The following is a 16,083-nucleotide window of genomic DNA, read 5'->3' as shown; positions in this document are numbered from 1 at the left end:
CATCTGGTGTCACAGTGTTATAACACATTTATAATGTTTTATGTTTACTAATGTAGCTGAGTCCATGTACTCATTATGGTACATTAGATGATTTGGTTAAAAGGTTTCATGTTTAATAAAAGCACACTGTAATTAACCAGGTATAGTGCTTTTTTTAATGCTTTTAAAAAAATTAATTGCTTAAAAATTAATGAATAGCAGGCAGTAGCTTAGAAGAAATGAAATTCCTTCTCTTCTACTAATAGTAGGACACTTTAATCCTGTATATGTGTGTTCTGTGTCTGTAGAGTGTGGGAAGTCATGTTCAATTTTTGGTTGCGCCCCCAGCTGGCATGCCAAGGGTGAATGTGGTTTTGGCGCTAATGAAGGTTCTCAACCCTGGTTTAGTGCTGTGAGATCAAGCTCCTCCCTGCTCTCTTTTCCCAGTGTGGTTGCAAGGAGATTGGAAGCTTTGATTAACCACAGTTTCGTGTGTTAATCCAAACTGTAAACCATGGTTAATCTTAAAATGCGATTAGCAAAAACAAGCCAGCTTCTAATCTATGGTTTGAAGGTTGACTTGCTGCCATGAACCATAGTTAACTACTAACCACTAACCATAGTAAAAGATTCATTGCAGTTTGTCCAGGTTGGGACATCACAAAATAACATGAAATGCAAGTGAAAACTTCCAAACTCCTCCTGACAGTCACACCAGGAGGAAAGGGGAACCGTGCAGGTTCAAGGCTCACTGGCTCTTCTGAGTTAATGTTCAACTATGTGCAAATGTAACCATCCCGTTTGGCCCTGATGCAGCCCAATATTTGCAGTGTTGCAATTTCCTTTTGTGTTTTAATTTTTTTATATTATTTTTTTATATTATATTATATTATATTATATTATATTATATTATATTATATTATATTATATTATATTATATTATATTATATTATATTATATTATTATATTATATTATATTATATTATATTATATTATATTATATTATATTATATTTAATGAGTTTTCCCATCTTTTGCTTTCCCCCCCCAGCAATGGCCGATGTACATGTTGGACTACGGAGGTCTCAACGTTCAGATCCCAGGACCGATGAATTATTGAGACCTCATTCACTGAATTGGAACCTCAGATTATATAACACACACACACACAAAAAGAAATCTCTGACGATGTGTAATTTTTTGTACAAAGTGTATATTCCAATATGTATCGATGCCTTTTAGTTTTTCCAATGATTTTTACACTATATTCCTGCCACCAGGGCCTTTTTGAATAAAAAAAAGGAAGTGTTGCCTTGCTCTTAAAAAAAATGTTTTAAATTTATTGTTGACCACGTCTGCATGCTTACGGAGAAAGAAGTCCCATTGAAAACAGTAGAATGTGGTGCCAGTTTTTGGAAGCCCTACCTGTTAGCAGGCCAGTCCCACCAAGCCAATTTGGGTCTCAACTTCTTACTATTATATTTATTACACAGCCTTTCACTAGAGGGTCCTGGGGTGGGTAATATAAAATACAGTATTAAAAATGATTTAAAACAAATTTCTCTTGCACTAGTAAGGTAAAGGTAAAGGAACCCCTGACCATTAGGTCCAATTGTGGCCGACTCTGGGGTTTCAGCGCTCATCTCGCTTTATTGGCCGAGGGAGCTGGCATACAGCTTCCGGGTCATGTGGCCAGCATGACGAAGCCGCTTCTGGAGAACCAGAGCGGCGCACGGAAACGCCGTTTACCTTCCCGCCGGAGCGGTACCTATTTATCTACTTGCACTTTGACGTGCTTTCGAACTGCTAGGTTGGCAGGAGCAGGGACTGAGCAACGGGAGCTCACCCCGTCACAAGGATTCGAACCGCCAACCTTCTGATCGGCAAGTCCTAGGCTCTGTGGTTTAACCCACAGCGCCACCCGCGTCCCTCACTCTCTTGCACTAGAGTGGGTACTAAAATACATATATCTTGAGTGTTCAGAGGCCAAGGCAGGGACTGTCAACCTGGTCCCTACCGTCCACTAGTGGGCGTTTCAGGATTCTAGGTGGGGGTTCTATGGCAGAAGCTGAATCCTCCTTCCATCGAGCACTGGTGGGCAGTAAGGAAATTTTACCATCAAGAAAGATGCATTAGTGGGCGGTAGGTATAAAAAGGCAGTGGTGGAGGAACCCTCTGCAGCACCTGGGGCGGGACAAACCGCCTGGCAGTGCACACACAACGTCCCATACGGACTGCGCATGTGTGGCAGCCCGTGCAGATGCCATGTGAGCGGCGCCCATACTAACTGTGTGTGTGCCCTTGGCTGCTCTACAGCTGGGGGGGCAGTGGGTCATCTTGTCACCCCCCTGTGGTGCCCCTGGGGTGGACCGCCCCCTCCGACCCCCCTTCGTACGCCCCTGTAAAAAGGTTAGGGTTAGGGTTTGACCAAACACCCAAGAGAGCATAGCCCCAACAAGCCCAGGTCAAGCACAGATAGTCAGCTTAGGTCCAAAAGGTGAACCAGAAACAAGGTCAGGGAACAGTCCAAGGTCAATCCGAGACAGTGAACTAGAAGCACATCCAAGAAGTCATAAACAACTAGAAGGCTCAAGAGAGAGGTCTTATCTACTGCAGCCTCCTAAACCACCTCCTAAGCACAGCTGCTGGTCATGAAGAGATTCCTTACAAAGACACTTGTGTCCGTTGTAGTCAACAATATTGTGTCACCATTCTTTGGCCTGGACCCAAAACTTTTAGGCTTGGTTCTCTTGAGGACTTTTCCTCCTCCTCTGACAATTTCAGGGGTGCTTCATCAGGTAGCAACTTGGGGGTCCCCTCAGCATTGGATTTGGGGGCTCTGCCTGCTCCTCCTCAAGGTCCTCAACCTGTGAGGTGTCTTGTTTGTCTTCAGAGGACTCCATGCCTGGTACCAGGCCAGGTCAGGGCGGCTTACAGCACATAAAACATGGTAAAATATTAGACATTGGAAATTTCCCTAAGCAAGGTTGCCTTCAGATGTCTTCTAAAAGTCAGATAGTTGTTTATTTCCTTGACATCTGATGTCAAGGCACCACTACCGAGAAGGCCCTCTGCTTGGTTCCCTGTAACCTCACATCTCACAGAGAGGAAACCGCCAGAAGGCCCTCAGAGCTGAACAATGTGGGTGGAAACACTCCTTCAGTTACACTGGGCTGAGGCATGGTGGCAGAGGGCCTTGTTGGGCCTGCCCGTGGTGGTGGCAGCTCCCTGGGCCTTGTGGCCTCCTCCCAACACGTGTGACGTCACACGTGTTGCATGTGTGACATCACGCACATGCAACAAGCCCCCACAATGCTGTGCGGAACTCTGCGCCTTTGGTGATATCGCAGCGGATATCGCAGCGGACCCTAAACCAGGTCTTGCATTGCTGGTGCCCCAGATGATCACAAGTGTTGCTCATATGTAGTCAGGCTTGCATTCTATGGAAGGCTTTCATAAGGAATCACTCTCTCTGTGTGTCAAAATTGCAAGAGAATCCCATGATTGCTTTATTACTGTTTTCCCTCTGCTGCTAATTCTTGCTGTTTCCCACAATCATCCATCTTTTCACTTGTCTCCTGCTTTCCACGCAAAGCTTCTGTATATAACATAATTATATGCAGAAGGGACTTTTTGCTTCATTGCAATTAAGAGACGGGAGCTGCAATTCTTCCAACCCCCCTCCACGCATCCTTTTACAACTTTTGAAGGAGTTTGCCGGTTTATTTGTTCACGTTGCACATGCTTGCACGCTCCAAATTCAATCACAATCCTTGTTAGAAGTGGCAAAACATGAAACGGGTTTATTAAGAAAGGAAGGGGGGAAAGAGTATCCCGAGCAGATGGCATCTCAATGGAGCTTAATTAAAGAATGACAGCTTTGATTAAAACCGTTCCTTGGAAAGCGACGGCGCTGAGGTGTTGGAGAAAGCGGGTAAGCAGAATCTGCAATCTTGCCAAGAGCTTGAGAATCACCACTGCACTGGGGTGAGGGATCAATCTACCGTATTTTTTGCACCATAACACTCACTTTTTTCCTCCTAGAAAGTAAGGGGAAATGTCTGTGTGTGTTATGGAGGGAATGCCTACAGGTGGTGGGGAGGATCTGCTGCAGTCGTGAGCAGAGGATCCATGGTTCCCCTTCCTTCCCTCCTCCATGGCTCTCTTTGAAACAGCAAAGCGGGAGAAGAGCCATGGAGTGGGGAGGAGAGAGGGACAGAGAGCCTGGTTACAAAGCACGGATCCACATGGATCCTCAGGATTTTTGCACAGGATCACCCCAAATTCACAATCAGATCACATAGCATGTCCATGGCTACAGCTTGCACCAAAAAAAACACACACCCACTGTTGCCTGGGGCCGCAGTGGTGCAAAAACGTGGTTACAAAGCATGGATCCACATGGATCCTCAGGATTTTTGCATTGGGCTACCCCAAACTCACCGACAGATCACATGTCTGTGGCCACAGCATGAACCACAAAAATCATACATCCACTGTTTCGTTTAGAATATATTTTTTTCTTGTTTTCCTCCTCTAAAAACTATGTGCGTGCTATGGTCAGGTGCGTGTTATAGAGCGAAAAATATGGTACTTTTGAGCAGAACTTGGTGGGATACAGCCATATGTATATATTTATTTGCATTTATTATTCCGTTTACATCCCAGTTTACATGCTTCTCCCTCCAAGCAAGCTCATGGTGGCATCCAAACTTCTCCCTTTCTCAGTTTTAACCGCACGACAACCCTGTGCGGTAGGTTAAGCTGAGAGATAGCAAATGGCCTCAAAGGTCACTCAGTGGGCTTCATGGCTGAGTAGGGATTTGAACCCTGGTCTCCCAGGTCCTGGGATGTGGGTGGCGCTGTGGGTTAAAGGAGAACCAAAGAACTAGGGAGGAGGCGAGCTGGACGTTAGAATCAAAGTATAACTGAAGCTGCAGGAACCTGTCAGAGCTCAAGAGTTTGTTGCTCCAGCAAATGGCAAATGGAACTGGAAGCCTGTTTATAGTTCACCATGTTCAGGAGGAGCCAATGGCCAGTTTGGGTGGGCGGAGTCAGCCTAGGTGCCCACCTGCAATTTCCAAGACTCACCACATGGGACTTCAAACAGGTGCAGATGGTGGCAGGCTCCAGGGGTCAGCAAGCTTTTTCAGCAGGGGGCCGGTCCACTGTCCCTCAGACCTTGTGAGGGGCTGGACTATACAGTGGTACCTCGGGTTACATACGCTTCAGGTTACATACGCTTCAGGTTACAGACTCCCCTAACCCAGAAATATTACCTTGGGTTAAGAACTTTGCTTCAGGATGAGAACAGAAATCGTGCTCCAGCAGCAGCAGGAGGCCCCATTAGCTAAAGTGGTGCTTCAGGTTAAGAACAGTTTCAGATTAAGAACGGACCTCCAGAACGAATTAAGTACTCAACCTGAGGTACCACTGTATATGGGGGGGGGGGGTGAACGAATTCCTATGCCCCACAAGTAACCCAGAGATGCATTTTAAATAAAAGGACCATTCTACTCATGTAAAAACATGCTGATTCCCGGACCATCCGTGGGCCGGATTTAAAAGGCAATTGGGCCGCATCCAGCCCCCAGGCCTTAGTTTACCTACCCATGCTCCAGAGGTACTAGGCAGGGCCGGCCCATCCATGAGGCAAGGTGAGACGACTGCCTCAGGTGGCAGGATGCACAGGGGCAGCAGCAGCAGCGGTGGCACGCTCCTGCCGTCACCTCAGCTGCCTCGCCATGCCACCTCTACAGCAGCCTCTTGGCGAATACAAGGCTTCGCTCCAATCCTGCTATCACAGAACTGCAAAACTGGAAGTGAGGCATCAGGCATAAGCCTGCATTTTATTAATGTTTGATCAGGACTTGTATATTAAAGAGAGAGCTTAAAGATTTTCAAAAGTTTCATGCCAGGCAGAAGACCAGCAGCTCACAGAACCTTGGTAATGTTTTCCTCCTAGACAAGGGGCCCCTTGATTGATAGCAGAAAACAATTCTCAAAGTCGTAAAAGCTGGAATTACAGACTGAGAGTGAGGACACTGACCCTACATGTTACAGAAGATAAAAAGGGCAGAGACCAAACATAATTAGGAATGGGTAAATAGTAAAATAAAACCGTTAAACTTGAGCCACAGGACAAAAGGCCAAGAGCACATGGAAAACAAAGCAACTGGCTAGGAGAAGGGGGGAAAGTGTAAACAGGGGAAGAGGCTTTTTTCCTATTTTACTTTGAGGCTGTAAACTGTTTCTTCCTTTTTACTTTGAGGAAGTTTATCCTTTTAAAAGGCTACCTATGTTATGTATTAAATATATTGTCTTAAATGTAATTATGCAAAGGATTTAAGAAATGCTAGATTTCATATAGTTGTAAGAGTTGTATTTTGAAATTAAGTCAGCCACCAGTCTAGCCCCCCTTGCCAGACAAGAGACGCCATTCAAGCAGCCCTGATATATTAGTTGTCAGACATTTGTTTAGAAACCTTCAAATGAAGGAGATCTTTCAATGTTGATGTGAAACTCAAGATCCTTGACATATGTTTAAGATAAAAATTATTAACCATCTGTTTTGGAGGACAAGGAAGGCAAGAGGTGAGCTGGTAATTAAGATTCCTTGTTGAGACACATGTAAGATATATTACTACTTATTTGTCATTTATAGATGTAACAATATATAGCTCTTTGTGTTCCATATAAGGACAGGAGGATATGGGTGTATCTTTTAGAATTAATTATAGCAATCAGCCAATAGGAAATCCAACCAGGCTGATTGAACAGAGGCAGCCACAGGAGGAGCAAAGGGGGCTGGATTAAGGGAATATAAGTGCTGGCCATAATGGCAGGAGGCCAGGCCAGAGCTTGGTAACCATATACCACTGTGCCTCTCATTTATTTGTCTGACAAATAAATTATTATTTTAATTTCTCTGTTGCTGCGTTGAATATTTCATTCCAGCTAAGCGTTAACCACAAGCAGGGTGCTACAGAAGAGCTCCTAGAAGTCAACCCCCCCCTAAGCCAACCACAGTAATATTTTGGGGTGCGGGGGTGTCCCTTGCTCATGGGTTGACCCTAGCTAGCCACAGCCTGTCTCTGCAAGATCCATTTTGAGGAGGAAAGCCTGCATCCGTCTTGGGAGATGTTATCAAAAGTGAGGCCTGCATTTTGTTTAGGGTCCCAGCCAGCCTCTTTTGGGATATTCTATTCCATGCCTCTCCACACCCGGTTTCCTGCTTTGTTCTTTTCCAAAAGCCAGTCAGCATTCTGTGCCTCAGAGCTTACTTACAGAGCCAATTTGATTGATCCCACCTGCTTTTCGGATTTTGTCCTTGTACTTCTGCAAAGCTTGGGGTTGCCCCAAGACAAGTCTCCTGCTACCTCCCTCTCGCATCTGGATGACCACATAATGTACATAATATGGAAAAATATCTGAGTTCATTGACTCCTTGATGAGCTAATCAAGTTATTGTCACTCACAACCCAAATCCTTAGGAATGTAAATGAAATGAAGCCAAAAATTACCAATATGTAACCCAGATTTATTAATCACCAATCATCATTATTAGGAATCATAAAATGTGGGGGGAAATAAGCAAGTGAAACAAATGAAAAATAACACCATACCTTTTTTTAACCTTCTCTAATGAAATAGCTAGTCCTGATGGGTTCTATTGTATTGTGAGACCCTCTAATTACAGAGGTTCTGCAAAGGAGGTGCACTCTGTACATGTCCATGTGCAGAGGCTCATAGTTCCTACTGAGCTTTTTCTTACCACCATATAAATGTTGGATGTTTCTTTTCTACTCTGCTCCCAAATCCTGGCCTCAAGACCTTTTCAATAGCCAGGAAGAGGCGTTTGCTCAGATACATTGAGAGCTTCACCCTGGCACACTGGGGAGAATGATATAAAGTGCCCCAGATGGTGCCTTTGTACTCATAGAATTGGATGGGACCCCAAGGGTCATCCAGTCCAACCCCCTGCAATGCAGCGATCTTTTACCCAACATGGGGCTTGAACCCATGTCCCTGAGATGAAGAGACTCATGCTCTGCTGACTAAGTTATTCCAGCCTAATGCATTATATGCACATGCTATAGGGGTTAGGAACCCAAGGAGAGCCTGCTGGATCAAGCCAAAGGAGACCCATCTTCTCCATCATCCTGTTCTCACAGTGGCCAACCAGGTGTCTTTGGGAAACCTTCAAGCAGCACCCAAACACAAAAGCACTCTCCCCCCCTCCCGCCATGTCGTGGCTTCAGGCAACTGGTATTCATAAGCATTGCTGGCTCTGATTGTGGAGGCAGAGCCATAACTATTGTGGCTAATCGCCACTGAGAAGCCTTATCTTCCATAAAATTGTCCAGTCCAAAATGGGGCCCATCCCTGCTTCTTGCTGAAGTGAGATCCATAGTTTGACAACTGTGTGGAGAAGTGGAAAGAAGAAGTCCCAGGAAAGGAAGAATGGATACAAAAAACTTATGGAATGTGCAGAAATGGCGAAACTCACCAGAAGAATAAGAAATCAATATAACAATATGACTATCTATCTATCTATCTATCTATCTATCTATCTATCTATCTATGAATGGAAATGGTTTATTGAATATTTACAGATAAATTACAAACAGATAAAAACATAACATTGGCAGGGTTATTGTAATAACCTGCAGTTTCATAAGAGCACGGTATATATTTAAAGAAGATGAATAAATGAGCAAATTAAGTTAATTTGGATATGCAGAAGGTATTAAAAACCAATTTAAGGAACCGCAGAAAGAGGGGGAAGTCGAGGTTTGAAATGTCAACATGATTGTAAAATTAGTGAAATGTATAAAATTAGTGAAATGTATAAACTTTAAAGAGGATGAGTGTTCTCGAAGGTACCAGCATGAGTTTGACCAAACTGTGGGAGGCCGTGGAAGACAGAAGTGCCTGGCGTGCTCTGGTCCATGGGGTCACGAAGAGTCAGACACGACTAAACGACTAAACAACAACAACATAAACTTTAAAAGTACAATAAATTAAAAAAGTACTTTATTTCATCTGTCCCAAATCTTCCAGCTTCTTTAGATGCCCATGAGTTCCAGTCTTATGAGGGAAGAAAAAACGTCTCTCTATCCACTTTAATATTTACAATACAGTGAGGGTATATGTGGTGTTAGAGGAGGGATAGTCCCTCTGGGAGTGGGGACACATCCTGCTCCTTCTGGGTTAGTTTATCCATCTTTGCTGCCCACCCTGCCCTCAGTTCTCACCAGTGGCTCCTAGATGTCAGCATTGCAACAGCAGGAAACAGCTTTGACTGGCCGACTAAACCCAGTGAGGCTAGCTGATGATGGGTCTCAAACCCTCAATGCGTTAAGGACTTCCCCTGCATGTGGCAGATTGAATGGACAAGACCAATAGTGGGTTCAATGGTCAAGAAGGCAGTTTCTGTATGGGCTGTAGAGGGAAGTGAGGGGCAGATGGAGCTCATCAACCTGGGAAGACAGCCCATCTAGGAAAAGGAAAACTCTGATCCTAAACCTCCGCTGCCTTGAGGGTCATCTTCAGGAGAAGAAAAGGCTGAGGAGTAGCACAATTCTGGAGTGGAGTTCCTAAGACGGTTGGATGGTGCCTTGTATGCCTCTCGCGAGACAGACAGATGTCAACAACAGTACAATGACACACACTTACTTATAGGTAAGCACTGCTGTCCCCAGTGGGACTTATTCACAGGATGTAAGAAGGGAGTGATTTCCACTCCCTTTGTGAAGTGTATTCATTGCAATCGGTACTGTTTACATTCTGCTGCAGGTCAGTTTCTGCCAAATATGGTACTAGTTATCCATCTCCCTGTTTGCTATTTAATGTGACTTCCATAACTATTTATGCAACTTACATTGCTGACATTCATTTCAATGTAAAGGAACCATCAACGCCATGTGAAAAAAACAGTTTAATTAAGCATTATATCTGTGGACAACAATGATGTGAATATCAATTGCATTTGCTTGACTGATTTATGTTCCTGACATAACATGCAAACTGCACCAATTTCCGCTTCATTTTTAATTGAAATTCTCCAGCTTCTCTGCCCACTCATCCTGTGAATAAGCCCCACTGGGGACTTACTTTTGAGTAGATATATGTATAGATAGGATTGCGCAGTCAAGGTGAAACCCTAATCTTGTTTACCAGGGAGTAAGCTTCACCGTACTGTACACTCTAAGCCTTCTTTTCTTCTGAATAGAAAACCTTGTGCAATACAGGAAAGGAAATCTTGCAAAGGTGGTATTTCTATTTCTCATCACTAAGCAAAATAGGACAGTGATTTAACTAAAACATAGGGGCACTTGGATCTGTCCTCTCAGATCTGATGAAGGTTTGGGGAGAAGAAACATATATACAGAAACATGTATATGTATATGTAAATATTGCCCTCGCTATCCTTAAAATGTTTTCTCTTTGTTGTTATAGAATAGTAACAGTAATTTTAGGAATTCCCACTCTTTACATTGTCTATATAAATATTTCACATTATTGTTGATGATGCAGCAGAGTGTAAGACAAAACGAGTATTATGCATTTATTAAAACTATAGGCTGTATCCAGTATCAGTCGTAGTCTTGACTCCTTGAAATCAACTTGTGTCCATTTATTTGAATGGGTTGCCTCTGAGTAGTACTTCCCTGGGTACAATCCTACATTCAAATTATCAGAGGGAAACCATGAAAAGTTGCAATACTAATCCCAAAAATTATAGTGTCATGCACATATTGCGATTTTTTAAAAAAAGAACAGAATAAGCAACGTAATATTTTATATGCATTTAAAATGTTTCTAGACCTCAACACTTTGGCCGGGAAATGTTCAGGCAACATCTTAAAAATGCTTTCTTTTTTGTTTCTTTTTGTATAAATTAATGCCAGGGCATTTTAAAGGCAGTTAGATTTGCGGCGGGATGGGGAGTGCTAAGAAACAGTCCCCGGACAAGGTTTAAAGCGGGCAAAACAAAGCCACGCATCTCGCCTTGCCAGGGCGCACCCTCAATGGAGGACGAAGAAGAAACGGCCTGATCTCGCCAAGCCTCCTGCCTCTGCAGCAAGATTCCCTCATTGTGCATGGGAAAAGGGGGCGGGATTTATTTTTTGTGCCAGTGCATTACACACACACAGCAATTCAGGTTATGTTTTTGTTTTGTACTGTGCATCTAAAAAAAAAAAATGCAGTGACTTACAATCCCATTATATATTTTTTTTCAATTACCATTACTATTATTTTTATTTTATTTTTTTAAAAAAAATCCTTCCCAAGTGCAAGGAGCTGCTGGAAAGCAACGCCGCCTGGGCCCTGCACAGCCATGTTGTTTCTCCCTCCCCCCCCCCCCTTTTCCCAGGTCCTCGTTGATCGACTCTCTCCGGCCCTTAAAAAAAAGAGGCCAACGCAGCCCCTCGCTGCTCGGCGCGGTGTTTCATGGGAGGCGTAGTCTTCCCGCCGAATCCAGGCCGCTCGGAGGCGCCTCGGGAGAACTACATGGCCCAAGGCCGCCATGCGGCGGCGGGGCATGCGCAGAAGCGCCTCCCTTCCCCGAGAACGGGTGAGGGGGGAAAAGGGAAAAAAAAGAGAGAGAGATTCGAGGTCTTCGCTCTCCTCCCCCTCCTCCTCCGGTTCTGGGTTCAGGGTGAGCCGTTGAGCGCAGGGCCCGCGCGCCGCCCCGAGACTTGAGGGTGGGTGAGGGGGGGGCGGGAAACGCGGCGGCGGCGGGGGGGGGCTTCTCCACAAAGAGGGAGGGAAGGGGGAGGGCGGTAATCCCGAGCTTTTCCAAAGGCGGCAGAAGTGCAGGGACGGTTTTTTTTTTTAAAAAAACACAAAAATATTTATTTAATTTCGCCATCCGACGCTTCTCTTTCTTCTCTCTCTCTCCCGATTCTCCTCAGCGGCGGCGAGTGAGTGGGGGAGGGGAAGGAGCGGGAGGGGGAGGGGCGAGAGGAGGAAGGTGGGGGAGGGGAGGCCTCGGCCTATCTCTCTATATCTCTCTATCTCTTATCTATAAAATGCCTGTTAACCTACCCCCCCCCCCCGCCATGTGTGGTCGAGGAGGAGGAGGAAAGAAATTGCTCTTCCCCAATTTCTATTTTTGGTTTTTTTTCCCGAGGGGGAAGGGCGCTATTGTTTGTTCTTGGGGTTTTTATTTTAATATTTATTTCCCCCACCCCACACTTTTACTTATTTATTGCGTGCGAGGGGGGGGGGGGAGGTAGGGGCATTGTTGTTGTTGGGAACTTGATTAAACATGTTTCATTGGGTGTTTTTATACTGTTGTGAGCCGCCCTTCTTGGGGTGAAGGGCGGTATACAAGTTGCATAAATAATAATAATGTTCTGGCACTTTCCCCTCTTTCTCTCTTCTCCCCCAATTTTCGTGTTTGTGTGTCTGGGGTGGGGGGGACGAAAGAGGGTTGGGCATTATTATTACTGTTAGGAACGTCATTTAAAGATGCTTTCGCACTTTTCCTCCTCCCTTTCCTCCCATTTTCCTTTTGTGGCGCTGGAAAGGAAGGGAGGTTGGGGCTTCATAATTGTCACAAACTTATTTTTAAAAAATATCACCACCCTTTTCCTCCCATTTTCCATTTTTGGGGGGCAGGGTTGGGACACCATTATTGTTACAATATTTAGGAACTTGATCTTAAAATGTCCTTTTTATTTTGGAGAGTGGGGGTCATTTTTTTCCTCCAGGGTGTTGGGCAGAGGAAGAGGGAAACACACTGAGCCCTTGTTATTGGGAACCTAATTAAAATTTTCTCCTTACACTTTGGCATTTTGCTCCTATTTTCCATTGGGGGACGTTGAGAAGGATCCCCTGCCCCTATTTTTTTGGATGTGGGATAGGAAAGAAGGTTGAGCTTTTATGACGGTTGTTGCTTTCATAAGAAACTTCATTAAAAATTTTCTCTTTACACCTTTCTTCTCCCTTCTTTTCCCATGGGAAGAAACAACAAGAACTCCCAGTGCAAAAGAAGTAGGTTGCTGATGTTATTAGGAACGTATTTAAGAATTTCTTAACTCTTTCTCCTCCCATTATCTATTATGGGAAACAGGAGGACCAAATGTTTCCAGTGGGGCAGGAGGAAGACAGACAGAGGGTCTATTGTTGTTGTTGTTGCTATTATTACTAACTTAATAATTTCTCAATTCACTACTACAGTACTTCTTCCCTGGTCTCCCATTTTCTGTTGTGGGTGAGAAGAAGCCCTGACTGAACTAATTTTTTTGGGGGGAGGGGAACAACGGGGAAAGATTGAGGCTGTATTACTATTATTGTTGGTGTTTAGTAATAAAAAAAATTCCTCACACTTTTTCTTCTTTCTCCCCAACCCATTGAGGGGGAGAGGAAAGACTTCTAGTTTTTCCAGAGTGGGAAGGAAAGGTGGATGGGGGACGCGTTGTTATTGTTAGGCACTTAAAGAAAAAAATCTTCTTATACTTCCCCCATTTTTCAATTGAGGGGATGGGGGGGACTGAGCCATTAATAATATTAGGATTGACCCTTTATTATGGTTATTATTATTATTATTATCCACCCTTCGACCTAAGGTCCCACAGCAATTTGAAATAAAATATCAAAACAGTTGAAAACAAATTACAATCACATGAATAGGATGGGTTCCAGCATATGAGGGAATGCTGCAACCTAGGGGGTGCCACAGAAAATAGCCTCTCCAAGTGCCACCCTGAAGCAGCCTATTATTACACTATTATTATTATCATCATCAACAACAACAACAACAACAACAACAACAACAACAACAACATTCACTTCATATTAGTATTTCTTTACAGCCTCCCCCCCTCAAATCTCTAGAGGAGAGGTACTTACCCTGTTTCTTAAGGGGAAACTGAGGGTTATATCCAGTGTTAGTCTTACTCAGAGTAGACCCATGGAAATTAGGCCTAAGTTGGTCATGTCCGTTAATTTCAATGTGTCTACTCTGAGCCAAGCTAACATTGGCTGCAACCCTGAGCCTCTATTATTATCAACAATAATAATTTATCTTCACAGTTCCTCCAGTCTTCATAGAGGGAGTAAATACTTTTCTTACCTATTTTTCTGTAGGGTGGGGAAAATATAGCCTCTGATTTTGTAGTCATTGTTGATAGGAAGGTGACTTGAGCCTCTCTTTTTGTTAAAACACTAATAAAGACTCAAACCACAACTTCCTGGTAGTGTAAGGAGTAATGTTTTAGTTAATAATAGTAATAAATAATAAGACTTTCACTTTGGAAAGTTGACTAGGAAAGTTCTCTTGCCTACTCTCCCATCTCACAGAGAATTTGAGATAGTCCAAGTAGAAATAATTTCTTTTTCCTTGTATTCATTTCCCCCACCCCCCCAAAAAAAATTATCCATGGGAAAATAACATTCTTAGTCTGTATTTGCATGTATGTTTGGAAAGCCAACTGAGGAAGACTTCAGTGGATAGCTTTTTTTGTGGGGGCGGGGAAGTGTGGAGAAATAATTATAAAATTTCTTTTCCCTCCCAGTTATCTGGGAAGGCCTTCCTTAGCCAGTTTTCCACAGTAACAATACCAGAGGTTCGTTTCCACTCTGGAAATTAGGCTAAGGCAGTCCTCGTGTGGGATGGGGTGGGCAGTGTGGTGACTGGGGCCTGGCTTCTTCGCTTGAAAGTCTGCAGCCTCTGACCCACAAGTCTTGACTCTAGGTACTTGTGAGTCGGAGGCTGAGGCTTTCAAGCTAAGGAGTCAGACCAGGTGCAGGGCTGTGAGCCTCCTGCTAGTAATCACAGACTCAGAATTGTAGAATTGGAAGGGACCCCAAAGGTCCTCTAGTCCCAACTTCCCTTCAGTGCAGGAATGTCAGTCCCCTGCCCAATTTGAAACCATACCCGACCCTGCTTAAGCTTTGCAAATGTGCAAGCAGCTTTATTGCTGAGGAAGACAACTGAGGGTGAGGAACATGGGTATGTAGGGCCAGAGCCTGAACCACTCATGAACCTCATCAGTCCTGCTGGCAGAGAGTGCAGCATGCCTGAGGCTAGGGAATTGAGAAGTGCTCCTTGTCTGGCCAGAGGGTCGGCCCTTTAAGAGAGTAGAGTTAGTCACAAGGGGGTGGAGCCTGAGAGAGGTAGCCTGAGAGCAGGAGCTTAAAAAGGCCCAGTCTGCTCTCAGCCTTTCCCCAGAACAGATTGCTCACTGGGAGCTATCCGTGGTGCTGGTTGGGCAATTGCAGGCCAGCCTTGCCTTCTCTGTGGGTGTATTATTATTATTATTAATTGAGTTTATACACCGCCCTATACCCAGAGGTCTCAGGGCGGTTCACAGAACAAATTAACATCTATTCATAAATTAGCATCTATTCATCCTTCTGATGCAACCCCAACTTTTAAGAGGTTTGACAATTTTATCTAAGATATTTGTTTACTGCCCTTCATATAAATAACCCAGGACAGCATTCAGAACTGCAACCTGTCATAAAAAGAAAGAGGAGGAAATACATGTATACATGTGTAGCAGAACATATCAGGCAGTGTGGAAAATAAATTACAGTGGTACCTTGGTTCTCGAAGCTAATCCGTTCCGGGAGTCCATTCAACTCCTGAAACCATTCAAAAACCAAGGCGCGGCTTTCGATTGGCTGCAGGAGCTTCCTGCACTTAATCAGAAGCCGCATCGGACATTTGGCTTCCAAAAAGCGTTTGCAAACCGGAACACTTCCTTCCAGGTTTGTGGCGTTTGGGAGTTGATTTGTTCAACAACTAAGCCGTTCGGGAACCAAAGTACCACTGTACTGTTTTCCTCTTCACACACACCCTGCTGCCAAGTCTACATGATGGTGGCAAGGCTTTCTCAATCTCCCCCCTTTTTTTTTTGCTGAGACCTGAGTAGTAGTTGTGGTGCCTCCCTGAAAATTTGCTTGTCCTTCCACTATGAGGTGGCTGGTGCACAAGAATGATAACTAAATAATTATTCCTAAAATGATAGTAAAATAATAGCATTTTCTCCTCAAACTCTCTACCTGCCTCACAAATGGGCTAAGGAGCCCTTTCCCCATAGAGGGAATGGAGGGGCAGTAGGAAGAGGGGGGAAATAGTTTTATCGTC

General features: G+C 44.3%; 2 protein-coding genes and 1 long non-coding RNA gene across 18 annotated transcripts in view; 2 read left to right on the top strand and 1 right to left on the bottom strand.

Moving 5' to 3' along the window:
* GTF2IRD1 (GTF2I repeat domain containing 1) overlaps positions 1-1,157 on the top strand; it is a 99,155-nt gene extending 97,998 nt beyond the window's left edge. For all 7 annotated transcript variants that reach the window (XM_082201221.1, XM_082201222.1, XM_082201216.1 and 4 more), the window contains one exon: positions 1,030-1,157. In XM_082201221.1, the coding sequence (XP_082057347.1) occupies positions 1,030-1,098 (69 nt within the window). In that variant the 3' untranslated portion in view covers positions 1,099-1,157. The remainder of the gene's footprint in view (positions 1-1,029) is intronic.
* The window catches only part of LOC309519999, a 145,277-nt gene that overhangs the window by 76,268 nt on the left and 52,926 nt on the right, over positions 1-16,083 (bottom strand). The gene's annotated exons all lie outside the window — the stretch shown is intronic.
* GTF2I (general transcription factor IIi) overlaps positions 11,486-16,083 on the top strand; it is a 62,773-nt gene continuing 58,175 nt past the window's right edge. For 7 of the 10 annotated variants that reach the window (XM_082201201.1, XM_082201205.1, XM_082201204.1 and 4 more), the window contains exon 1: positions 11,486-11,643. In XM_082201201.1, the coding sequence (XP_082057327.1) occupies positions 11,496-11,643 (148 nt within the window). In that variant the 5' untranslated portion in view covers positions 11,486-11,495. Of the gene's footprint in view, positions 11,690-12,954; positions 12,984-16,083 lie in introns of those variants that run through there. The other 3 variants (XM_082201207.1, XM_082201208.1, XM_082201209.1) reach the window with 3 other exon arrangements.

Source organism: Podarcis vaucheri (genome assembly GCF_965113315.1).
Source record: "Podarcis vaucheri genome assembly, chromosome: 15".
Taxonomy (NCBI): Eukaryota; Metazoa; Chordata; class Lepidosauria; order Squamata; family Lacertidae; genus Podarcis; species Podarcis vaucheri.
Note: the sequence above shows the minus strand (reverse complement) of the source record. Positions and strands in the feature narration are given on the sequence as shown.